General features: G+C 38.7%; 1 protein-coding gene across 1 annotated transcript; it reads left to right on the forward strand.

Annotated features, from left to right (window-relative positions):
• Nucleotides 1-3,115: 3,115 nt before the first annotated feature.
• Nucleotides 3,116-27,172, forward strand: prkcda (protein kinase C, delta a). The gene is made up of 18 exons (XM_036570860.1): nucleotides 3,116-3,375; nucleotides 12,274-12,402; nucleotides 12,866-13,065; nucleotides 13,168-13,234; nucleotides 15,429-15,585; nucleotides 16,560-16,591; nucleotides 16,670-16,755; nucleotides 16,842-16,971; nucleotides 18,339-18,439; nucleotides 18,549-18,633; nucleotides 18,739-18,869; nucleotides 20,530-20,703; nucleotides 20,877-20,968; nucleotides 21,379-21,441; nucleotides 24,450-24,588; nucleotides 24,992-25,180; nucleotides 25,777-25,905; nucleotides 26,082-27,172. The coding sequence occupies exons 2-18, from the start codon at nucleotides 12,294-12,296 to the stop codon at nucleotides 26,238-26,240; spliced, it is 2,043 nt and encodes a 680-aa protein (XP_036426753.1). The 5' UTR covers nucleotides 3,116-3,375; nucleotides 12,274-12,293; the 3' UTR covers nucleotides 26,241-27,172.
• The last annotated feature ends 505 nt before the right edge of the window (nucleotides 27,173-27,677 follow it).

Raw genomic sequence — 27,677 nt, forward strand, 5'->3', positions numbered from 1 at the left:
GGTAAATTTAAAAAGTACACTGTCCTACTTTTGCTAAACTCACTACACTAAAGAATAAAAAAATTATAAATAATTCACCATATTTCAGTAACAAAATTCTTCCAAATCTGAACATGAAGCGAGTGATTTTCAGGTAATGACGTGTATGTAGTGTCGTGCATGTATGCAATTTTCCTGAAACAGCCCAGTAACACAACTGGCTCATGTTGATTTATCAATCTACTTGGGCTTTAGTATTTCAGTATTTGTAAAGAAACTGTTGCTACATATTATGCACTGAGTTTAAAACAGATAATAAGCACTGACAGTGTTTATTTAAAAAATATTTTTTACTGAAATATTTTGCTAACATTTTCACAGTTAACTCAATTCTGAATACCATTTGTAATGTGGATTGAATACAGATCCTTCATCTATGTATTCTGAGAGTTTATTGTCAATACCTCTGTTCCACTAAATCCCAACTCTGGCTGTGAGCACATTCACCATGGCCTTCATTACTGAGCTCCAGTAGCTCATGGTATTGATTGTGACATTCAGACCATTAACGATGACCTGGTCAAAATCTGGAAGGTGGGACTTTTGGTGATTTAAAAACAGTAAAGTTGTGACTAATGTTACAAACCTATATTGGTCTGTACTGTTGTTTAATATACCCTGTGTTATTTACTTTAAATGTGTTATTTATTTACATTATAATAATTACAATGTACATTTACATTGTACATTGTAAAAATGCTTTGTCTGTTCAACCTAAAAAATACTTTTTAAAAAAAATAATTTAATTTTGGTAATTTAGGCCATTTAGGCTGAATGGACAAATAATTTTACAGTGTATTTTAATTCTGTATTTTCCATTTATGTGAATGCACCAATTGCATCAAGGCAAATTCCCACACTTTGACTGATTTTGATTCTGTTGGTTATCAACTTTCATGTAAGGTTAGTGACCAATCTTTTGACTATTTACCATATCTTTATGTATTATTTATGATTGACTTCATCTTTAAGATCTTTTTTACAGTATTATGAAACAGTTGCAGTGAGCAGTAAGTACACTTTCTTCTATTTGCATTAATGAAGATGCTGTCATAGCTGTCGTGTTGGTGTGTGGTTTTCTTCCAGTTTTTACTAATCTGTGTTCAATATCAGCATAGTATGTGTGTGTGTTTGTTATTTAATATGACGCTGCCAGTTCAGCTGGGGAACAGCTCTGAAAGCCAAAACAGCCCCCTTACCACCCCCAGTTCTGCGCCAAACATCTAAACACACATGCACACACTCACAGATTGTGCTTTTCTCACCCACACACTTAAATCTAGGCCATACACTCCAGCACTGCGGACATACAGGGAGGAAAAGCAGGACAGCGCTGCTCACATGTACACACCCAGAGAAAAATGGAATATACTGCATATATGTTGCATGTATGTGCATATATAATAGAATACATAATAATATCTTTCAACATATTACATTTTTGTAGGCATGCACACAGATACATGTATACAGAAAGATGCAAACCACATTCTTACCACTCTGACCACATGTAGCAAGGTTAGATGAGAGAGAGAGAGAGAGAGAGAGAGAGAGAGAGAGAGAGAGAGAGAGAGAGAGAGAGAGAGAATATGTGTTTATGTGTCAAAAACAGACATTTTCCAACCTCTCTTTATCCATTACTGTGTCATTATGACTGATATATATAAATGACCTCAGCTCTGATTGGCTGTCTTCCATTTGCCACATTCAAAAAAAGTTCAGGTTGAAACCCTCCTTATATGGTGAATTGGTTGGGCTAACCTACAGGCTAAGCAGGTGTATATTCACAATATGGCCAAAAGTATGTGGACACTAATAAATCCTCCTAATTATTGAGTTCAAGTGTTTCAGCCACATCCATTGCTAACAGGTGTATAAAATCAAGCACATAGCCATTCAACCTCCCTATACACGCAATAGCAGTAGAGTGAGTCGTACAGTAGAGCTCAGTGACTTTAAAAGTGGCACTATCCTACGATGCCACCTTCTCCACAAGTCTGTTTGTAAGATTTCTGCCCTACTAGTGTGTAGTGAGTAACACTGCCTAGCCTCTTTTGCATCACTCACTACAGAGTTCCAAACTGCCTCTGAAAACAACATTAGCACAAGAACTGTGCATCGGGAGCTTTGCGCAATGCAAAGCATCTGTTGGAGTGGTGTAAAGCGAGCTGCTGCTGGACTCTGGAGCAGTGGAAATCTGTCTTCTGGAGTGATGAATCACACTTCACTATCTGGCAGTCTGTTGGATGAATCCGGGTTTGGCGGATGCCAGGAGAACACTACCTACAAGAATGCATAGTGCCAACAGTAAAGTTTTGTGGAGGAGGGATAATGGTCTGGGGGTAGTTCTAGTGAAGGGTAATGTTAATGCTACAGCATGCAAAAACATTTTAGCCAATTAGATTATTCCAACTTTGTGGTAACAGTTTGGGGAAAGTCCTTCCCTGTTTCAGCATGACTGTGCCCCTGTGCACAAAGCGAGCTCCATAAAGATATGGTTTGACGAGTTTGGTGTTGAGGAACTCCAATCGCCTGCACAGGGCCCTGAGTTCAACCCCACTGAACACCTTTGGGATGAACTGGAACGGTGACTGCAAGTCAGATCTTCTTGTCTAACATCAGTGTCTAAATGCTCTTCATACAGAATGAGCACAAATTCTCACAGATGCACTCCGCAATATTAGGGAAAGCCGATAAAGGAGGTGGTTTTAATAAAGTGGCCGGTCAGTTTGTGTTTACATATATATATATATATATATATATATATATGGAAAAGAGTGTATATCATTTATACATAAAACTCCCCTGGTGGATCAGTCTCTCTACACAAACTGCACTCAGCGCAGATCTACTTCCCTGTTATTGTCCCTGTTGCACTAAGCAGATTCAACTTCAAATCACGACCCCCCGCGGCAGCGTGTCGATTCGGGTTCGAGCCCGACTCTCAGAATAATGATGACACAACGTCAATGAAAGTGATGAAAGTGCATCAGCTGGTGCCCTTCGCGCGCTCTTTGAAGAGGTCACACGCGCGCGAGAACGCACACACACGACCTCATCTCTGAAACAGACTGCGGAGCGCACTGAGGCACCTGCAGATCCGCTGGTTTCAGACTGGACCTCCAGCCCGAGAGCGCGCGCGTGTGGAAAAAGAGAGAGAGTATAAAAAAGGAACAGGGAGAGAAAAAGAGCACCTGGGCGGCGTGACGTCACTCCGCCCTACTTCGCCGAGAAGTCCTCGAGCGATCTGCACTTCCTCAAACGGCTGAACCACAGAAGGAGAAACTGGGCGGAAAGAAGCAACAGAAACGCCGCTACTTTCCCCCTTTAAGAGAGGTGAGTTTTCAGTGAAACATCTCGACTGGTTTCGAGTTGGTGTAAGTTCTGAATGTTTTGATAACGTTGTGATTTAGGAGCGCTGAGATCTTTCTGTGTCCGAATGGAGGAGTGGTCTTCGAGGATTTGATAGGAGAAAAGGACTTCAGAGCCCAGTCGCCTTATACAAATAGAGCAAGAGAAAAAGATATGACTTTCCTTGTGTGGGGCTAAACCATACAGAGCAGCAAAGAATAGCATTAAGCTTTTGGCCGTTTAAGCAGATTCAGAATAAATTTGGGGCACATAAATAACTGACTGAATAAAATCCAAATCTCTGTCTCTCTGAACAGCTCTTCCCTAATAGCTGTAGGCAGCAGCAGTCTAGAAACTACTACCCAAAACGAGGAATTTCCTGAAAAGCATTTCTTCTTTTGTGCAGTAGAGCAAGACTAAGTTTTTTTTTAATCAGGTGCTGTGAACTTTAAATGTATTTTGGTCAGGTCAGTCACGTTTGGATGTGATTTTTCTTTATCTGTGGCACATTTCTCTAAGAAAATCAGATCTTTTTCATTTTTTCATTGCTGTTGATCACTAGAGGTGATGTAAAACACAGTGGATGCTCCTTCTCTGTGTATAACTGGGCTCTTACACCTTCAAAGTCGCACAGTGACATGACGTGATCTAGCCATACAAATACCCTTGCTCACATGGAAGATGTTCTCTTTTCTCCTCTTGCCATGACAGCTCAGCTTAAATTGCTCTTGTAAGGCACAGCAAGTCAGCATCCTTTCCTGTCCTACTCGCACGCTCAGATTTATGTGGACTTTGCTAGCTCCTCTTGCTACTGCTGGTTACCCCAGACTAGTGCTCTTCTTCATGGGACGACTACTATCAATGACTTCCCCAGACCAGCAGTCCTGCTTACAGCTGTCAGCTTGGACTGCTGGAGCTGGTTTCCCTAGACTAGCACCCTTGCTGAAAAGGCTCAGCTGTAGTGCAATCAGGAGCCATCTGGATATACTAGCTCTAGGTGAGTATTGAAGAAACAGGTCCCGCAAGGCTGGGTTGACACCTCCGCACAGAACTAACTGCTGTCACTTGAATCTAACGGTGGCTACAACTTCTACTCATATTTGCGAAGTCATGACATGATTTTCCACCAGGACCCTCAGGCTTTTGATTTTCCTGTTCCTTCCTTCAGAGACCGTGTGAGGGAGCTTACTAATGGAGTCTTCTCTTTAATATGGAGGGTAGCTGGAGAACTAGCAACCAAGATAACATCTGGATATTTCAGACTGGAGAGCCTGTCCTCATTTGGTTCTTGTGTTGGCCTCTTTGATGCTTTTCCCAGACGTCCTATGGCATTGCTGTAGGTCTGGGGGTTAAAGGAAACCTCTCATGTAGTAGTTACACTTTGTGATCTTTGTTCCAATCTGCTATTGTGGAGACCAATGCCAAGGAACTTCTCTGTGCCACCACTCAGGGATGGGGTGCATCGCCTGAAACTGAGGCAAGATCAGCTTAAAGAAATAATTTAGTGAAAAATCAAATTTACGTGACACCCCAAATGCAGTGGATCAGCCAAGAAATATTTGGTGTCCAAATTTTGCTTTTTTAGTTTAGAACTGGAGCTGCTAGGCCAATTGTGTTAACAAGTCAATAGTCACCCAAACTGTATGCCAAAATCTTTGTATAATTGCTGCAAATTACGTTGATAAGCTGTGTAAACACGTTTGAAAAAACACTAGTGAAATGGTATGGATAGACCTTATTTACACATTTGAGCTAAAAGTATAACTACATTATGGTCTGCATATTGTCCTGCTTTCTGGATCAGTTCCACCTTCGAACTCTGGGAGGCTGGTGCACAAGGGCGTGTTATAAAACGTCGCTACACAGATGTAATCTTAGCACAATAATATTTAAGACTTGCTTACTGTAAGAGAGTTACAAGTTGTATATGGAAGAAAGCTAAACCTATGAAAATGAGGAGCAGAGACACACCCTGGTCAGCATCACCCGGCACTTCCACCACCAGGTTCCTGTCCAAGGGGACACTTTTCTTCAAGTGTATTTTCAGGTTCAAACATTTACGGATGAAGCTCATTTGTGCAGAAAAACTGTTCCTCAAATTCATAATCAGACATTGTGCTGAGCTTCTACCTACGCCTGATTAGCTTCCCTACCTGCATTACCCTACTGTCTGTGTTGTGAATTCCACTAGCCCTGTCTTTGTTCGTCTTGCGCTGAATGATGCCAAATTGAGCTGCAGAAAGAAGTGATTTGGAGTATTCAAAATGATTACCCATTTTATTTACCTGGTTTTTATAGTTCATCATAAGTCATATTATGACATGACATAAGTCAGACTGTATTCTAAACCACATTGTCTGTGTGACCTTAATTAAGATGTGGATGCAGTTTGAGTGGATTGAGAGAAGGTTTGGGCATGTATTTACAGAATAGGTTTCTATTCTGGACTATTGACTTCCAGGATATGTTAGCACCGTTAGACCAGACTAGCATGTTTTGGTTGATCGACTGCATTTGGGGTGAGAGGAAAATCATGTAAACTTGAAACTTGTTTGTTTTGTTTTTTTTGTCTTTTTTTTTTGTTTTTTTTTCGTCCAGCTACTCATTTTATGCAATCAGCTGCTCTGGCTTCTAGCCTCTGTAAAGTTTGGCTGGCTCAATACCAGCTGCCTGAAACACAGGTGTTTACATAGGAAGCCTGGAGTGCTATTCAGTGGTGTGGATCCATTAAAGTGGTGCATGCGATCATCCAAATCCCACCATCAGCATGTTTTTACACCCTCTGCAGTTCAGAGTTCTGGCAGTGCCACTTAGCAGCCTAGCAGTCTTCACTGCAATTCTTTGTGCCATGCCTGCAAACACACTTCTGGCACCTGGAACTTGGCTGGCTTCATTCCCAGCTGAGAAGCAGCTTTGGGTTGAGAGCAGAATCCAGTCCCTCTGCTGTGAAGTTCTTCTCCAGCATCCCACATTGCTATCAAAAGCAAAACAGCTCAAAGACTAGACACTCCAGGGGCTCTCTCCGATGAAACTTGTGTCCTCCTCACCAGATGTGTCATCAGAGAAATCCTCTGTGCTGTTTGAAAGATTTTTTTTTTATTTATTTTTTAGTTTCTAAGATGAATTTGGTGCACATACTGGATTTCTGCAGGCTCAACTCGTTCCTAAAGTGCCTGCTACTTGACATTTGACACGTGGCTGATGTTCTTTGCAGTGTGCTTCTAAGTGAAAAGTTAATGTTAATATTAATAAAGCACACTTATTTTCATGTGTCCATTTCCACCATCAGTAGACTTTCTTTCACTTCTTCAGTTTTTTCAGTTTGCCTTCCAAGGTCAGTCATATTAGTTCAAAGTTCTACATTTTGACCTCCGTTGTGGGCTGTGTTGGGTCCACTGAGAGCAAAAGACTATGAAGAGTCTACCCAACCAGGCATTTAGCTTGTATATCTAGTTAATTTTGGACCAAATGGGTATGATCAAGAAAAGACCTGAAACAACAACAACAAAAAAAAAAAAACACCCAGGATATTCTGTGATAGTGAGTTCCAAGCAAGCGCCAGAATTCATCAGGCTCCTGGAGACATAATCTATATGAGTAGAAAATTTATATTACTGTGGTATCGTCTGTGGCTCACATCCTGTTATGTATAACTGTTGGTATTAGATGTTGGCCTAAGCACAAGAAATGTGACCATTTTTTCAAACTTTATGCACGATTAAATCATTAATATGTAATCAAAGTTAGTCAGACTGGTTTGATGTGAAATGCTCAATTCTAGAGAAACTTATCAAGTCAGAATCATTTACAGTGGTTGTAATAGGAGCCAGATGTGTGAAAGGTTTAAAGCCTTTAAAAGCTGCAATGTTGTACAATAGTTTTAAGAAGGTTTTGGCCTTAACAGTATATATATATATATATATATATATATATATATATATATATATATATATATATATATATATATATATATATATATATATATATTCATGGCAGAGAGGTACATGCAGGGTATAGAAAACTTTTTTCTATTTTCTTATTATTAACATTAAGTATAAAACTCAGAAGATGTGTAAGTCACGTTGAGTAGTAAATAAAATGGCTAAATTGGCATTGTTTCTCTGCAAAGATTCTCTACAATGAGCCCATTTCACATCAAACCACTCTTTACATCTCAAATATTTAACTTAATGTCCAGTTCACACTACTGGACATCAGAGGTTGGTCTCCCAGACAGGGATTAGGCCTAGTCCTGGACTACACAGCATTTGCAATGGAGATTCTCTGTTGAAAGGTAAATGCTGTTTAAGTCCAGACTTAGTCCCTGTCTGATCCCAAAATATTTGGAAATTTCCCAAAGCATGTGTCATTGATTTAAATGGGTGGACGTACATAAAGAATTTACATCAGTGAGTATGTGTGCACATGCATGTGCATGTGTGCAGTATAGGATAGAGTGCAGGAAAGGACAGAGTCAGGTCAGAAAAGTGGGGCTTGTTGACCTATAATGGAAAGTGTGATGTGCCCTGATAGATACAGTGCCAGTGGCTGGTTGGATTCAGCTCTTAATCAGCTGTCAGAAAGCAATAGGCTGCAGTTAATTGGTGTGTATCCCCTTTAGTATAGTATGTATAATCACCTCGATGACAAGTTGCTATGGAGATTGGCATCCTGTTGCTGTGGCTGAATGACTTATACTGTCTCACCTCATCGCAGCATCAGGGCCACCATAGTTACTTCCTGCCCACTTAACCCAACATAACTGACAGAAAGACAGTTTGCTTGGTGAGCAGAAATAGTAGTGGCTCCTAATGCTCTTAATTACTCTTAATGATCCTGATGCTAATATCTTATATGCTATAACATGTTTCTATCTTTAAATCATGCCAGATCCAGTATGACACCCTGGATGACAGTTTGACAGTTAAACTTCAATTCATTCTCGGTGCATACAAAAACTACAATTAGCTCAACATGCTGAATTACCATAATTGACCTCATTGTAGTGATTTCAGCAGCAAAATGCCCAGGCTCTTCAGGACCAGCTTTAAGAAGCATTGCTTTGTTGACGCTAACTGGGTCCAGACATGTGTTGAGTGTCCTGTGGTTTCATTTATAAAACATCCGTACTAACAAATTTAATCTTAAAATGATTATGCAAGAAAATTGACATTTAATGGGGAATTTCACAGATTTTTTTCTCAGATTATTTATACTTAAATGACTAAGATGTAAGCAAAGCCATTCAGAATGGTTTGATGTGAAATGCTTGATTCTAGAGAAACTTAGTCATTTCACAATGTCATGATAGGATCCAGACATTCAAAGCGCTTAATGCCTCCAAAAGAATGCGCTGCCTGATGCCTGAGACACTGTTTTACAATGGTTTTGAGATGAGCCTTTGGCCTAAATTGGCATTTTCTATGTTGTTGCTATATTCATAGCAAAGAGGTACATGTGAGGCATTATAAAGCAAAATACACCTTAAAGTACTTATTTTTTTCAGATTTACCACTGTTTTACCTTGATCAATGTTACATATAAAAGCCCAGGAGACACGTGTTGAATAGTAAATAAAATGGCTATATTTGTGTTGAAGACATCGCAACCCCATGACATAATCGCATGTTGCATGCATATGTTAATGTGTGCTCTCCTTTTTATAAATATGTGCATGCGAATGCTGAGAACTTTTTCTTAAGAACATACTTAGTATGAAATTTAAGTATGTTTTTATAAATGAGGCTCCTGTTGAAAACTAATGCACTTTCATTAGTTTTAGCGTATTGTGTATTCATTTCATCAAAACGTTTTGGCACAAACATGAAAAACTTAGCTCTCACATAACATGCCACCTGGATTCACACAGATAAACACACTCAAGTTCACCAGCACACATACCTACCCACAAATACTGTGCATTTGTGCACATTCTGTCTGTTATAAAATGCTCCAGTGCAAATTGTCCCATTGTCATCTCAGACTGTTTGAGCAAGTCCATAGAAACATATGCAACCTGATATCTACACCTGCTTACACAGCACCTTTCTTTCTTCCTCACACTCAAACACCACTCATATGTGTACATGCTCATTTTCTAGCATGCTTTTCTTTCTTGTACTGCAGTAAATGAGTCACATCCAAAAATAGAGGTGTGTAATCATGCATGTCTGCTTGTATTAGTGCTGTTTTGTTGTTGTTTTTTTGAAGAGCCTCAGGGATTGTCATGGCTTGCTTACTAATCGATCTCGCTCTGTACAGCAAGCTTTTGTTATTGACCTACACTTCCAATCACATTCCCTCTTTCTGAAGAGGATACAAGAGCACACAGAGGTATGAAGGGTTGTAATGACAGGGCTTGTTTCAAGTTCTGGGTTGACGTTTAGTGTGTCTCGACATGTTTCTGGGTGAACCGCTAGAGGAATTTGGAATATGAGCAATTGTGTGGGTGTTACATCTGTCTTTAAGGCTGTGTGCCTAAAATTCCAATGAGGTAAATTTAGCTCTGTATCAATACACTTTTGCCCCACATGCACATGGTCATAATTTGCCTCTCAATTTCCTGCCAACACCCAGCCCTTCTCTCTCTACACAGTATAGTGTGGGCAAAGTCTAAAGTTCATATTCAGAGGAATGTAGCCTTGAGTGAAATTGTGCGCTCAAGTGAAAGCGTGTGCACACAAGTTCATCACACAGCAGTACAACAAAGCAAATCAGCTTCAACATCAACTGCCCGTTGATCATTAAAGATATATGCTAGTTAGTATAGTTTGTACTATATGCTAGTTAGTCACAACTGCCCCCAAAATTATTGACAGTGTTTTAGCTAAGTAAAACTGTTAAGGAGAAAAAAAGAACTCTTAACACAAACCTTAAATATCTAAAACAGTATAAAAGTCAGAGACCACTCTATTGTTTGTTCAATTTCCAGTCAGCACAAAGATAAGTTTATTCACTTTTCAGTGTCTGAAACAAGCAGGAAACATGTCTTTGACAGAAAATTACACAGTAGCCTCCAACAGAATATCAAAGCTACCTCTATTAATATTTGATGTTTTACCTTATGAACTTTTTTTTTGTAAATATATGCCTGTTCCAAATATGACACCTGCAGCAAAAGGTAGGACAGGAGCATGTTTAACACTGTCACCTTTCTTTTTAACAACACTTAGGGGGACACTTAGGGACACAACGTTTAGGGACTGAAGACACCAATTCATCCAGTTTTGAAACACTGTAAACGTAAATTAGTTTACTTTATATAAAAAATAAAGCAAAATTATTGCCTCAAAAAAATTTGTTACATTGCTTAGCAGGTTCACACTTAAATAACTTTATGCTTAAGTTTTCAAGTTCAGCTTACGCTTGAATTAGTTCAGTGAACTTGGGATATGCTCCCTGTTTTAATGTATTAACTAAGGAAATAAGGAAAAGTAACTAGGATTAGATAAAAAATATTAATCGTAACTAGATTTGTATTAGCATTTTTTAACAAATAAGTAAACCCCCCAACTAATTTGTGTAATTACTATGTTTCACAGTGAAGCCGTGCCATTCTTCAGTTATACACGTCTTTGGCTGCACAGCTGTATGTGACCTTATTTTTGCACTTTGGTGTTTTTTCTGAGAGATAGGCAGACTTTCATAGACGTGGATGTCACCCACTAACACCATACCATGACAGACCCTGGCTTTTGAACTATACGCTTGCATCAATCTGGATCATCCTTTTCTTCAATGGCCCAGAGAACACATCCATTACTGCTATAAATGTAGAATCTGAAAGATTAATTCGTCAGACCACAGTACATTTGTGCATCAATTCATTTCAGATGAGCTCAAGCCCAGAGAAGTTGGCAGTGTATCTAGACATTGTTGATATAAGGCTTCTATTGTGCATTATACTGTTTTGACTGTGGATGCAGCGACAAACAGTGTTAAATGACAACAGGTTGTAAGAGTGTACCTGAGCCTGTATTGTGATATTCATCACAGAAGCATGCTAGTCTTTAATGTAGTGTCAGCTGAGAGGTTTAAGGTCACTGGTGTTAAGTTGGGTTTTCGGCTTTGTCCTTTACACACAGAGATTTCCTAGGATTCCCTGAATCTTTTGATGATATCATGCTCTGATAAGGGTGAAATACCTAAATTCTTTGCAATTGTTTATTGAGGAGTATTTTTCTTGAACTGCATTATTTGCTGACGCATTTTTGCAAGGTGTGTAGCCTCAACTCACCGTTGCTTATAATGTGCAAGGCCTTTCCTGGATATTTCCCTTTACACATAAGCATGAGTGCATCAGCTGTTTGAGATGTATTTGAACATTTCACAAAAGTCCTTTTCTTAAATTGCTCCTGTCCCAAATTTTTTTGGAATGTGTTGAAGTTATAAATTTCAGAATGAGTGTAGATTTACAAAAAACAATGAGGTCAATAAGATACACTATTAAATACCTTTGCACTGTTTTCATTTAAATACAGGTCAAAGTAGTTTTTACAAATCTCTGTTTTCTTTTTTATTTCCATGTTATCTACTGTCTCAACTTTTTTTGGATTGGGTTTATAATAATAATAATAATAATAATAATAATAATAATAATCATAATCATAATAATAATAATAGACTATAAATGTTTGACATAAATGTCTCTACACCACCCACATTAAAATGACACGTGTGAAAACTGCTTCATGAATTTGTGCTTAGGTGTTAGTTGCGCATTTTGTAAAGCATGCCATGTGGTTATCTCAAGGTTACCATGGTGACTTCCCAGATATTTTCTCCTCAGTCTCCTCATATTTATTTGGGGAATAGTTGAGTCGTGAACATTTGGAGTAAGGCTCAGGCCATCACATGATGAACTTAGTTGTGTCTCTTTCGCAGGCTCTGTGTGAGTGGCTGTCATGGCACCCTTCCTGAGAATTGCGTTTAATGCCTATGATCTTGGTGCACTTTCACCGATGGCTGAGGCGCCTTTCTGTGCAGTCAAAATGAAGGAGTCGCTCAGCACAGGTGAGCAACTGTGTATGTGTGAGAGCTAGTTATGTTTTCAGATTTTTATACAGTACTGAAAAATCCAAACAACGTTTTTAAACCTCTGGTCACTTATTTGCTGCCTTTTGATGGGAAGTAGAGAGGAGCCTCCACATTTAAATTACTGGCCTTAGCGTTGCTATTTTGGGGGCTTATTTTGCTAGTGTGGTCAAAACAGCCTCAGTCAAACTAAGTTTCCCAAACTGAGTTTTCCAAAGCAACTTAGTGTTAAGATCATCTTAACTGATATAGAGAGTGTTCAGTGTGATGCTTGCTCTACCATTTAAGAGTCATTATTAGTGTAGTATAAAATATGATATTTAGTATAAAGTATAGTATTTGAATAGTGGCACTTTGAATTATTAAACAAGTAGCCGATTATCTGTATACAATACCTGGTCAGTGCTTGAAAACCTTTAATTTCTTCATTCTTTCTTGCTAGATCGAGGGAAGACTTTGATTCAGAAAAAGCCCACCATGTTCCCTGCTTGGCGCTCCAGTTTTGATGCACATATTTATGAGGGGCGTGTCCTACAGGTGCTACTCATGCGGACTGCTGAGGACCCATTAGCAGAAGTGACAGTGGGCGTGTCTGTACTAGCAGAGCGATGCAAAAAGGCCAACGGTCGTGCAGAATTCTGGGTAAATGTGTGTGTGTGCGTGTGTGTGTGTGTGCGTGTGTGTGTGTGTGTGTGTGTGTGTATGTGGTTGTATGTGTGTGCTAACTGCTCTCTCCACATTTAGGTTGATCTTCAACCTTCAGGAAAAGTGATGATGTCAGTACAGTATTTCTTGGAAGATATGGACACAGGTGAGACATGAATATGAGTACTCTCGCTCTCTCGCTCTCTCTCTCTCTCTCTCTCTCTCTCTCTCTCTCTCTCTCTCTCTCTCTCTCTCGCTCTCTCGCTCTCTCTCTCTTTTACTTCTTCTCTTCTTTTGTCTTTCTCTCTCTACCTGTGTCTCTCTCATCTCTCCTTTCTCCTCTCTCTCTTCTCTTTCTTGCTCTCTGCCTCTCTCATCTCTCTTTCTCCTCTCTCTCTCTTTCTTGCTGTCTGTCTGTCTCTTCTCTTTCATATTTGTCTGCTCTCTTAATTTGATTTAAATGTGTTTCCTATGACAGGGAGATAATTGGCTCTCAGTAGAGAGTGTATATGCTGGGGCGTGCTGGTGGGCGTCTTTAAAGGGTGTTTCACTGGAATGCTTTCAGTCAGCATGTCTGAGCATCTCTCCCCTTCAGCCTCCCCAGCACTAGTCACTCCTGCTCTTCTTATGCACTGTGCTTATCTGCATGTCCATTCCATAGACCTGCATGTTTAGCATTTGTTGCTACTATTGCACACATTGTTTTCTTTCTGATTCTGAAATGGTGGTTTGGAGATACCACAGATAAGCATGGTGTTTCTTCACAGATGCCACTTTCAAACAAATTGTGTACAGTACTTTATAAACATGCTCATCTCAGTCCGGTATATCAGTACACAACTTATGAACAAGGAGAATCAAGAGAATGAATTACTTTTTGATTCATTCATTTTTGTTAATATATCATCAAACACTACAACTTACACTCAGGAGAGTAAATTCTTTTAATCACTTTCTAAACAACAACCAAAAACATGAAAAATACAGGTTTCAGTTTCACAAGTTTAGCCTTCATTAGTGCTGTATGTCTACTCTTCTATCTGCTGATACTTTACAGTATAAAGTGTAAGAATATCACAATGTGGTACCTGTACTTAACAGAGATCATTTTCAGTGAACTGTACAAGCGCTGCAAAAACAAAACAAAGATTTTGAAAAAGAAGATTTTTTCTTCTACACTCCTGCTGCACAAGTGTGAGTGTTGGAGGGCAACATTGTCTAAAATGATGCCAAATCCTAGACCTCAGTATATCAGTAGAGGGATAGACTGTGTCAGATGGGCTTAAACAGAAGGCCTTGCCATTCACACCATCCTGAGCTGAAATTTCCAGTGAAGTTTAGACAAAAGAGTTACAAACGATATCAAAATTCATGGCATATTGATGGCAGAAGGTGGAAAAAGGATCAAACCTAAATCTAAGTTGACACACTGTAGCATTCGTTGTACACATTTTAAAAAGCCCTAATAAGTAAGTCTGACTTTTTTAAATAAATGTATTACACATCCTTCTACTGACAAACACTGTCTCCGGCCTCCGGTTTGTCATCATTTGGGACAGTGTTTTTTTCCACTGTTCTCACCTGTTTTCAATGAATATGCAGCGAAAAGCAAGAAACAAATGATTTGGAATATCTTTTTTTTTGGGCGGGGGTGTGTTGTTGTGCAGTAAATTGTCTTGAAACACATGGTTATGGTGTCTCTGGAATTCATTGTAATTCATTGTCACAGTCTCAGTAGGTACATCTGTCATTAAATCAGTTTTATATAATGACAGTCTTACTTGTTATGTATTTCTCATCTGATGTCTTGTCTAAAACCTCTTTTACCAATGCATACATCAGTGACTGATGATGAATGATTGCTGAGTTAAGTATTTTAGCGATCAAAAAAAACTTCAATCCCTGTTTAACAGGTTTGCTCGCTTTTTTCAAACACTAAAAACATACACTATATAGCTATATATCACATGTCAGCAGGTGAATAATTGTGAGCACTGCCTCAGATGATTTGTGCGTCACTATGCTGGACGTATTTAGTGTCAGTCAGTTAAAAATTATAACATAATCATTGAACTGTTATTCAAGACCAAGCAGTCCATTAATATACAGTACTGTGTAAAAGTCTGAAGCACTTATGAATTGTTTAAAACCTTTTATCTTGGTAGTGGGTGTGTATTGGCCATAACATAAATACAGTAAAAAGTAACTAGAATACAAGTTTGGTTCCAGATTTCTCCTCTGCCCTGTTTGCATGTCCTTTATGTTATAACAGCATTTACATACTGTAAAAATGCACTGCTGTCTCCTTTCCCTGCTTCTGTTCTCTTTTTTTTATCTCTTTCTGTCTCTCTCTCTCTCAGAGTCTCGTCAGTCTGTAATGGAGGAGGAAGCCCCGACTCTGACTCGGCGTCGTGGGGCCATTAAACAGGCCAAAATCCACTTCATCAAAAACCATGAGTTTATCGCCACCTTCTTTAGACAGCCCACCTTCTGCTCTGTCTGCAGAGACTTTGTCTGGTGAGCTGTGTGTGTCTGTGTGAGTAATCACACCACAAAGAGCTCATATGAGCTGTTGTCTTAGAGTTAGATATAAAGGTGGAATCCAGCCAGAAGCATCAATGTTTTTGAACTGGTTCCATTTGTTTAACACCATTTCATTTCTCAGACTCAGCTGTGAGCTCACAGCCTACGCTCTTTAAAATAAAGCAGCCCTTTGGAGCACTGTTGTACAATTTTTGGTTTCCTACAGACATTTTAAGGGTGGTTTTTGAAAGCAATACTCCAGCAAACAATTTCTCTGAAAAGAACAGAAACCTGAAAAGTCAGAGACCACCCTTCATTTATTTAATTTCCTGTCAGAACAGCCATTAAGTACAAGGTCTGGGCTCTGCAGTGTTCTGAGAACACCAGTGGCTTCTTTTTTTGATGCAAATTTTCTTCTTTCAGTAACAGCTTCTGGACCGCTACACATCAAAACAGCCATTAAGTTATTCATTTTTCAGTGTCAGGAAAAAACCCACAAAACATATTTAACATAAAATTACACAGAAGCCTCAATGACTAAGAAATCTGCAGGGATATTGTTCCACACCTCCAAAGTTCAGTCTTAGACGTTGGTCTGCTTCTCATGATCCAACTAATCCCACACAAATTCAGTGATGTTAAGGTCTGGACTCTGAAGTGGTCAGTCCATTGTTCTTTGTTTCTGTTTTCTTGTCTTTTGTCTATTTTCTTGACAGCTACACATCCTTTTATATCCCATAGCATTATTTAAGAGTTGTCTTCTTGCAGTGGTAGGATGGTTAGAAACACCTGTGGATTTAACATTTAAAATGTCTTTCAGGAACCAAAATTGGTTCTTGTATGGCATCACTCCAAAGAACGCTTTAACACCTTTATCTTTAAAATAATACGTTTAATGGACATATACATTAATTCACAATAAATTCATACATAGCTTTTCATAATTGATTGTATTTTACTTTTTTCAGGGGGCTCAACAAGCAGGGATACAAGTGCAGACGTGAGTATTATTGTGTGCACATTTAGTCTTTTCTTTAGGCTTCTTTGAATTCTAGAACTTGTTTTTTTGTCTTTACAGAATGTAATGCAGCCATACATAAGAAGTGCATCGACAAAATCATCGGCAGATGCACAGGCACGGCGGCTAACAGTCGTGACACAGTGGTATGTATGACATTCACAGCCTGTACAGTGTCTAGATCTGTATTGTCATTTATTGTGGTGATGTGTGTGCATGTGTGCTTGTACAGTTTCAGAAGGAGCGCTTCAAAATCGACATGCCGCACCGCTTTAAGACCTATAACTACATGAGCCCCACGTTCTGTGACCACTGTGGGAGTCTGCTGTGGGGTCTTGTCAAACAGGGACTGAAGTGTGAGGGTGAGTGAGAAATACTAATTAGCATGCTAGATATTAAATTGCCCCTAGGTGTGAGTGTGTGAATGTGTGTATCTGTGTGTCTGCCCTGCACTGAACTGGCGGCCTTTCCATTGTTTTCCTGCCTTCCGCCCATTGGCCGCTGGGATAGGCTCCAGCACCACCTGCGACCCAGGAGGATAAGCAATTTAGAAGATGAATGAATGAATAAATAAATGAATGAATGAAAATAACAACAACAACAATAATTATGATGATGATGATGAGTGTATTATTTACATAGAACATTTTAAAACAAATTTACAATGTAAAAAAGTATTTCCCATAATGATGAAGGACAAGAGAAATATAGAAATATAGAGGAAAGAAAAAAAAAGATTGATATGAAGTACAATAAAATGAATAGGATACAATAAGAGAAAATAAAAAATGTTATGTAAATAAACAACAGTAAAATATTAACTGAAAAATAACAATATAAGACAACAATGTATAATATGTGTGATGCACAATCAGAATCAGCCAATGTATTATTTTGATGTTGGCAGATTTTATGACATTAATGCGAGTCAGGTAAATGCACTTGCACTATATTTGAATGCTGTAGTTGAATACAGCTATACCAAAATAATGTAGAATAATAATGTGTGACTCGTACTAAATAGCCAGTCACTTTTTACTTTCAGTGTAGCACTTTATTTGATGTTACTTGAATAGGCAGTTCTTTTTTCCTTTATGAATTTTGTAAAATACCAGTTAAATTAAAAAGTCCTGGAAACGTGCTCATTCAGCCAACAACACAGTGTGAACTTTGAGCTAAAGAAAATTGGCCAAAAAAGAATTAAGAAGAAATTGGAATCGGAACTGACCACAGAAGTAAATGATTGATGCATCCTCATGTGATATACAGTTAAATGCAACAAAGTAAATATCCCTGGTCAAATAACACGATTTGTTGAATTTCTTACTGAAAATAAGCTAGACATCTTCTATGGGAAACAAACGTAAATATGGCATTTTTCTTCACATTTTACTGCATCTATTTACTAACACATTGGAAGAAAAATGAAAACATGCAATATAAAACTTGCCATAACTTTTGCACAGGCCACATTTTATGTTTTATTACTATTTCAATATGTTGAATTCAGCAAATAAACATTGTTTATTTGTGCATTAGAATGTGAAGAAGTGCGTTCTCTGTAGAGGATATATACTTAAGTTCACTTACAAAATCAACAAAACAAGGGGTGCCCAAACTTTTGCAAATGACTGTATAAAATATAAGTATAATATAAATAACACACACTATTGCTTTTATCGTGTTTGAGTTTTTTAAATGTGTATGTTCCTAACTGCTATTTTTTCAGATTGTAGCATGAATGTTCATCATAAGTGCCAGACTAAAGTGGCCAACCTGTGTGGGATCAACCAGAAACTTTTGGCAGAAGCGCTCACTCAAGTCAGCCAGGTCAGTGTGACTGTGATTTACTGTTTACAGAGAGATATTAATCTCAACCAGTCATTTCATTTCATGTTCATAAAACTTCATGCGCACTGTGTATATTTCTCTCTCACAGAAGTCCACAAAGCGGTCTGACCCAAACACACAGGATACTGGAGTTTACCAGGACTTTAACAAAAGCCCGGGACCTGATGCCACTGGTCAGTGTTAATGTGTCTGTGTGTATGTGCGTGATGTGTATTCATTATTAATTGTTATAGCTATGTGATGAATATAGCATAGATGATAATGATGCCTCTCTGCAGATGGGACTCCGTATGGTCTTCTCTGGGAGGGCTCCAGTCCTCGTCCTCCGTCTCGGATCACGCACCAGACACGCATCACTGCTGAACACTTCACCTTCCATAAGGTCCTGGGCAAAGGCAGCTTTGGCAAGGTACAGTCACCCTCACTGTAGATCACAGGCAGTTTTCCATTGTTTCATTTATGTGTCATATTTGTGTTTTGGATAATCTAAAATATTCTCTCCCTGTTCATTTTGTTGATCCGTTTTTTTTTGGACATTGTAAAGACAACTGCAGACATTAAATTGTTGGTTGCAGAATGTGTGGTCAGTGTTAAGGCCTTGGCCTTAACACAGAACAGCAGCAGGAAAGATCTCAAAGGTCAACAAATACAGTAAATGCAGACAATAAACTATACCAAACACTGTACAATAACAGCGGACAGTATACTGGGTGAAAGACAAACATTTGGTAGTCCTCAGCGTCAGTGACTATTTGTGTATGTAGTATTATCAGTGCACACTGATAACAGTAGCAGTCCTTAGTCCTTGACAGGCAATGTGCACAGAATAAAGTATCCTGTGCATGTTAAGTGAAGTGAAGTGTAATGTCTAAAGTACATTTGGACAAACGGTTGTATATTAGTTCTACAGTACCATTTAAATGTTTGCAGTTATGGGGCCTCATTCAGCAATAACTTTGTAAGTTTTTTCTTTAATTTGTTCTTGAGAAAGGTCCTAAGTATAAGTCTACATCAGATTCATGACTTTGTCTTATACTGCAGAATTGTTTGCAGCTTTGTGCTCAAGTGTGTGTAGATTCTGTTCTTACCTAAGAACAAATCCCAAATAAGAAAACACTGGTGAATGTCAGAATCTTTGTGAAAAAGTGGGTTTTAAGAACAAAATTCTTCTTAAAAGTGATTGGTGACTGAGGCCCTATGTTTTCACATTTGACAGTAATGTTTTCAACTATGTAAAATCAACTTGGTTTCAGAGAAATGTTTAAAATGATTCTAATAATGTTGCCTTCAAGTTCTCCTCAGAGGTTTCTACTTATGATTTCAGATGTCGCAAGTATGACTTGATTTGTGTTTGAGTGGTTTTGGTCAGAAACAAGATAGACATGCTGGAATTAATGCTTTTTTGTTTACTTTAGTTTTTCTGTCATCAATCCCTTAAAATCCCAGGCTTGTTACATACTAAGGCTTATTATTCTGTGATTCTTAGGTTATAGAAGTGTGTAATAAAACTATTAAGGGGTTAAAGAGAGCCCAATATTTTGCATTACATTAAACTATGCTGGGAGAGAAAAGCATTGCCAATAGAATGGGACACTCAGGAGCAGCCACACATGAGCTAAAGGTCAGCATTCCCAATGCCAAGAGTCATATAGAGGGATATAAAGCCCCCCAGCATTGGGCTATGGAGCAGTGGAACTGCGTTCTCTTGAGTGATGGAGCTCCATTCAAAACCTTTGGGATAAGTTGGAGCGGTGTTTGTGATCTGGAACTAATCATCCAACATCAGTACCTGAGCTCACTAATGCTCTTGTGGCTAAATGCAATCAAATCCTCGCAGTAATGTTCCAGCATCTAGTATAAAGCCTTCCTAGAAGACTTCAGTTACTTCAACAAAAAACGGACAAACTCCCTATTGATACCCTTGATCTCAGAAGAAACATTAGAGGATCAGGCGTCTACAGACTTTGACATATGGTATATACAGTAAATTGGATTAGATTTTTACATGGGTCTCTTTCTTTTTTTGTGTATATCTGTCTGTCTTCATTTGTCTTTTGTCTCTCTCTCAGGTGTTTTTGGCTGAGATGAAAGATAGTGGGGAGTGGTTTGCAGTGAAAGCTTTGAAGAAAGACGTGGTGTTGATGGATGATGATGTAGAGTGCACCATGGTGGAGAAGCGTGTGCTGGCGCTTGCCTGGGATAACCCGTTCCTTACACACCTTTACTCCACCTTCCAGACCAAGGTAACACAGAAATTACTAAAGCACTCCCAGATAATAAACCATCATCAGATACATATTCCTCCATCTGCCATACTGCAATAACAGGCATCACTGCATGATAGCCATGCTTTAACAGAGATGCATCAGTCAGTACTAATGTTTCGCTATGATGTTTACTGCACTGTCTGTTTTAGGAACACTTGTTCTTTGTGATGGAGTATCTGAATGGAGGAGATCTGATGTTCCATATACAGGAAAAAGGACGCTTTGACCTCTACAGAGCTACGTGAGCCATAAATGCACACATGAATATTGCTGCTGTCGGAACAAAACTTTGCATCTCCAAAATGGTAACTTTAAAGGAAAAGGAAAAAACATACCTTACTTTTAATGTAAGTCAGTGGAACCAGACTTTTTTCAAAGTAATTCTGGGCCTCATTCTGGGTCAATTCATCATGAAATTTACACACAATGTAAAGGGCAACGGGTATTTTCAAATTATGTCAAAAACTGAAAAACAACAAAAATGGAGATGCAAGGTTTTGTTCCAACAGCAGTGATACATTATACACATCATGTTGGGTTTATCTGAAACTACTACTGCACAGTGGGAATGTTCTGCTTTGTTTTTATCTGTAGTATGAGCTGGTCAGGTCAGCCAGGCTTAACCTGTTCTCTACTGTTATTTCCTTCCAGATTCTATGGAGCAGAAATTGTGTGTGGACTACAGTTCCTCCATGGGAAAGGCATTATCTACAGGTGATTAGATATACATACCAACGCACACATAGTAGTGCCCAAGTGTGGGCGATATGGCAGAAATACAACCCCATTTCCAAAAAAGTTGGGACGCTGTGCAAAATGTTAATAAAAACAAAATTCAATGATGTGCAAATCATTTGAACCCTATATTTCATTGCAAATAGTACAAAGACGACATATCAAATGTTAAAACTGAGAAATTTTATTAATACACCGATCAGGCATAACATTATGTCCTTGTTTCTACACTCATTGTCCATTTTATCAGCTCCACTTACTATATAGGTGCACTTTGTAGTTCTACAATTACAGACTGTAGTCCATCTGTTTCTCTGCATATTTTATTAGCCCCCTTTTATCCTGTTTTTTAATGGTCCGGACCCCCATGGACCCTCACAGAGCAGGTACTGTATGGCTGGGGGATCATTTTCAGCACTGCAGTAACACTGTGTTAGTGTGGTGTGTTAGTGTGTGTTGTGCTGGTACGAGTGGATCAGACACAGCAGTGCTGCTGGAGTTTTTAAACACTGTGTCCACTCACTGTCCACTCTATTAGACACTCCTACCTTGTCAGTCCACCTTGTAGATGTAAAGTCAGAGACGATAGCTCATCTGCTGATGCACAGTTTGTGTTGGTCATCCCATAGTCCTTCATCAGTGGTCACAGGACACTGCCCACAGGACGCTGTTGGCTGGATATTTTTGGTTGGTGGACTATTCTCAGTCCAGCAGTGACACTGAGGTGTTTAAAAACTCCAGCAGCTCTGCTGTGTCTGATCCACTCATACCAGCACAACACACACTAACACACCACCACCATGTCAGTGTTATTGCAGTGCTGAGAATTATCCACCACCCAAATAGTACCTGCTCTGTCAGGGTCCATGGGGGTCCTGACCACTGAAGAACAGGGTAAAAGGGGCCTAACAAAGTATGCAGAGAAACAGATGGACTGCAGTCTGTAATTGTGTAATTGTAGAACTACAAAGTGCACCTATATAGTAAGTGGAGCTGATAAAATGGACAATGAGAGTAGAAACAAGGATTGTTATGCCTGATCAGTGTATATGCACATTTTGAATTTGATGCCAACAACATGTTCCAAAAAAGTTGGGACGAGGGCATGTTTACCACTGTTTCATCACCTCTTCTTTTAACAGCACTCTGTAAGCGTTTGGGAACTGGGAAGACTGCTGTAGTTTTGAAAGTGAAGCGTTTTCCCATTTTTGCTTAACATAGGATTTTAGCTGCTCAACAGTTCGGGGGCTCATTTGTTGTATTTTTCATTTCATAAACCTCAAAATGTTATCAGCGGGTGACAGGTCTGGACTGCAGGCAGGTCGGTTTAGCACCTGTACTCTTTTAATATGGAGTACTGCTGTTGTAATACATGCAGAATGTGGTTTTACCTTGTCTTACTGAAATAAGCAAGACCTTCCCTGAAAAAGATGTCATCTGGATGGCAGCATATGTTGCCAAAACCTGTATATATCGTTCAGCATTAATGGTGCCTTCACAGATGTGCACATCAACCATGCCATGTGCACTAATGCAGCCCTACACCATCATAAATACTGGCTTTTGAACTATGCACTGATAACAAGCTGAGTGGTCTTTAGCCCAGAGGACACAGTGTCCATGATTTCCAAAAAAAGAAATTCACATGTTGATTTGTCGGACCACAGAACACTTTTCCACTTCCCCCTAAGTCCATTTTGAATGAGTTCGGACCCAGAGAAGGTGCCAGCGTTTCTGAATCCTGTTTATATATGGTTTCTTCTTTGTGTTTTAGGGTTTTAACTTGCATTTGTGGATGCAGCCCGGATTGTTTTCGTAGACAGTGTTTTTCAGCAGTGTTCCTGAGCCCATGCAGTGATTTCCACTACAGAATCATGTCCGTTTTTAATACCGTGCCATCTGAGGGCCCAAAGATCACAGGCAGCAAATACTGGTTTTTGGCTTTGTCCCTTGCATACAGAGATTTCTCCAGATTCTCAGAATCTTAATGTTATTATGTACCGTAGATGATGAAAAGCAGATGTTTTTGCTATTTTATGTTGAAAAACATTATTCTTGAATTGTAGCACTATTTGATCGTGCAGTCTTTCACAGAGTGGTGAACCCCTCCTCATCTTTACTTCTGAAAGACTCAGCCTCTCTGGGATGCTCATTTTATACCCAGTCATGTTATTGACCTGTTGTCAATTAACTACCAGGTGTTTTTTTAAGCATTACACAACTTTACTAGTCTTTTGTCGCCCTGTCCCCACTTTTTTGGAAGGTGTTGCTGGCATCAAATTCAAAATAGGCATATATTTTTCAAAAAACAATCAAATTTCCCAGTTTCAACATTTGATATGTTGTCTTTGAAGCATTTTCAATGAAATATTGGGTTTAAATGATTTGCACATTATTGCATTTTGTTTTTATTTACATTTTTCACAGCATCCCACAATATGCTCTATGTTTCACGTTTGTTTCCACAAAATGCAACATCCAAACAGTGGTTCCAAAAACAAGCTTAAAACTCCCAGGATTGTTACATCCAAAGGCCTATTATACAGTAACGGCATGTGAAACAATGAAAACTGACTAAATTCTTAAGAAGCCTGGACCTGAAGGGGGCTCCTGGAAATTAAAAAGGAAATCCAAGTAATTTGTCAAGATAAATTAATAGAATAACAGCACAATAGCCTGACACATCCATTCTGCAGCTTATGCAGTTACTACACACTGGTTGTTGTTTTTAATTTCAGGCTGTCCGTAATTAGTGTAAATCTTTTAAGTCTGTGTGTAAGTCTTTTAAATGATGCGAGCAAAATGTTCTTGAAGTACTGATAATACCTATGATAAACTCAGAAAAATGAATTGCGATAAATTGTATCACAATAAGGATGCTACCTACTCTTAGTAGTAACATACTATAGTTTCACTGTATTAGTCCACAACCTGAATGCCACAATTTTCTCTCTCTCTCCCTTTCTCTCCATCTTTCCTCTTTTTAGGGATCTGAAGTTGGATAATGTAATGTTGGATAGAGATGGTCATATAAAGATAGCTGATTTTGGCATGTGTAAGGAGAATGTGTTTGGAGACAATCTGGCCACAACCTTCTGTGGAACGCCAGACTATATTGCCCCCGAGGTACGAAATAACACAGTGTCATTGAACTCATTTCACCGTTGGCATATTGCTGATAATTGCTTAGAATTTTTTATCATATAGGTGTTTAGATTTGACTGACATTGAACTGAAATTTGATGATATATTTGTTGTACTTCAGAAGAGCAGCATGTTTAGGCGACACAAACAAATATTATATTTGTCTGTAATGCTAATTCATATTTTATAAATATGTGTGGATCAACATGAGCAGATATTTGCATGATAAATATCAGATATACAGCATATTGGTGCATCTCTACTGCCTTCATACGTTGAAAAACCATTTACTTGAAAGTAGAAATACTGACACTCCGGTAAGTGCTTCAGTCTGGCTCAGAGGGCTCTTTCAAATCATTGAAGTCTTGATGTGTGTGTGTTGCAGATCTTACTGGGTCAGCAGTATTCGTTCTCAGTGGACTGGTGGTCCTTTGGTGTGCTTGTTTATGAGATGCTGATTGGTCAGTCGCCATTTCATGGTGATGACGAAGATGAGCTGTTTGAGTCAATCCGCATGGACACACCTCACTATCCCCGCTGGATCACTGTGGATACCAGAGACATGCTAGAGAGGGTACATGAACACTTGTGTATACATGAGACACAACAAATTCTACATAACACATAATTTAACTGTAAAGCTTGTCGGTAACACTTTACTTGAGCCCTACTAGATAACATCGACATAACCATGCCATTAACCTGTCATGGCAGTTGTTATATCTGGTCTTGAGTTTTCAAGACAGATTTTGTTCGGTAATATAACAGTGTCATGTTAACATTAATGGTAATTATTGTGGCAGATGCCATAATGTTTGGTGTCATGACTGCTTGCGTACAATTGTAAATATTGTTAAGTGCAAAACATTTTGCCAACATTATAATATCTATGTGACAGTTAACAGTAATGGTAGCATGACTCTGTTATAGGACTAAACGTAATCTGTTGTGACAGCTCATGGCGGGCATCTGCTGTGACATGTTTATGACATGGTAATGTCAATGCTATGTAGCAGGTTCAAGTGAACCAGATGTTCATTGTGTATTAGGTAATTTGAAAAATGACACATTGAGACTTTTCTGTCTGTTGTTATTTGTGTTATTATTACTTACCATATTAGTCACCCTCTTCAAACGTTCTCTTTCTTTTGTCTTCATGTACGTCTACAGTTATTTGAACGAGATCCATCTCGGCGTTTGGGTGTTGTGGGTAACATTCGAGCTCAGCCATTCTTCAAGACTGTGAACTGGTCTGCTTTGGAGAGGAGAGAAATTGAACCCCCCTTCAAACCAAAAGTGGTATGATCTCACTCTTTTTTTATTTATTACTTTTTTTTTGTTTTTTCTACATCTTACTTGCTCATTGCTCTACTAGCTCTGTTATTTCAGTAACCACAAATGTACAAAGCAGAGACTAAAAGCAGTGTATGTCTCTCCTTGTCCTGAGACTGACCCCTATTCTCCTCTAATTGCAGAAAGCTCCAAATGACTGTAGTAACTTTGACCGAGAGTTTTTAAGTGAGAAGCCTCGTCTCTCTCACTGTGAGAAAGGATTGATTGATTCAATGGACCAGAGCGCCTTCGCTGGCTTCTCATTCATCAACCCGAGAATGGAGCACCTCCTGCAGAAGTGACAGACAAATGCCTTCAGCGCTTAGCATGAGAGGAAAGGATTCAGTATGATTTTAAGATCAAAGTATGCAGCCAGTACTTTTCTGTGTCACAAACAGGGTCCACTAGCTCTCTCCCTTCTCAAAATAAAACTAGTTTTTGGGGCATGGATATTTAGACCCAGAGCGATGGTGTTTCACATTTGCTGGACGAATTTCATTCAGTACCTTGCAAAGGCCTTGACATTCGATTCTTTCAGTGACTGAGTTGGTATGGAGTTAAACTGGCCCTGTGGATTATGTATTTCATTTTTATGGAGAACCAATCACAACACAATGATTGGCACACCCTTGTAAAGTTCATGTAGATATGACTTAGTTTCATTCAGTGAGTTAATCCTTTAACAGTAGCACATTCATTACTGAAATTCAGCATCATTAGAGAACTAATCAGTCATTGATTGTGTCCACAAACACCACTGATAACGCCTTAGAGGTTGTTGAAATACTTAATGGAGAGCAAAGGAGATTATGTACAAATACCATTTAGGTCAGTGTGTGCATGCTGCACTTTCTGGTTTTATGTTGTACAACTTTGTGTTGTGACTTTGTAATGGTATTTTCGGCTTTATGCATATGTGCATATGATGTGTGTCAGAGTGCAATTTTTGTGTATGTGTGTAAGTTTTAGAGAAGAAATAAAAAACATGCATTTTAAAATGTATATTAATCAAGCATGTTTTGCACATGTGATTAACCCTAACATAAGTACTATGTATAATATCTAATCCTTATGTGAGTCTTACACTGTATATGTGTATGGTGTATAGTGAGAAGATGTATATATTTGGTATAGGCTCTCTTGGCTTTGTCTGTGCTATCTACATGTGCAGTGTTGATGCGTTTAAGCTATTTTTATTACTGGCCAATTAAATGTGAGCATATGATCAAACATATAATGCTCTGCATTTTGTATGGATTCAATTTGAAACACTACTTCTGATACCTAAAGGACTGATATAAGCACACATGCTGTGGCCTCAAAAGTGTTCGGACATTTGTGCCCCACTTAAATGTTAGGTTTATTGTGTTAGGAAAAAAACATCAAAAAGACAAGTGGTATTTATTTTAAGCAAACCATTCTAAGACAAATTTTCTTTTCGGCAAAACATTCTTTCAAAAGGTGTCTCGTGTGTTTACTGATTGTTAACGTTTGAGCAGTCTCTTTACAGACTTACGTAGGTTTGCCTCGAAAATGCCCTTGTGCAACATTCACTTTTGTAAATATTATATGAAGTGACCTAAAAACTTCATTACAGTTTACCAGATGTTAAATGGTTAAGTTGTCCAGTATGCATAAGTATTCTTCTGTCACAGTGGTGTTCCTTCACAATTCTTATCAAATTCACGTATATCTGGTGACAAATACACATTTTGTTGTTTATTTCTTTATTTAGATTT

Source organism: Colossoma macropomum, unplaced genomic scaffold (genome assembly GCF_904425465.1).
Source record: "Colossoma macropomum unplaced genomic scaffold, Colossoma_macropomum, whole genome shotgun sequence".
In the NCBI taxonomy this organism is placed as follows: Eukaryota; Metazoa; Chordata; class Actinopteri; order Characiformes; family Serrasalmidae; genus Colossoma; species Colossoma macropomum.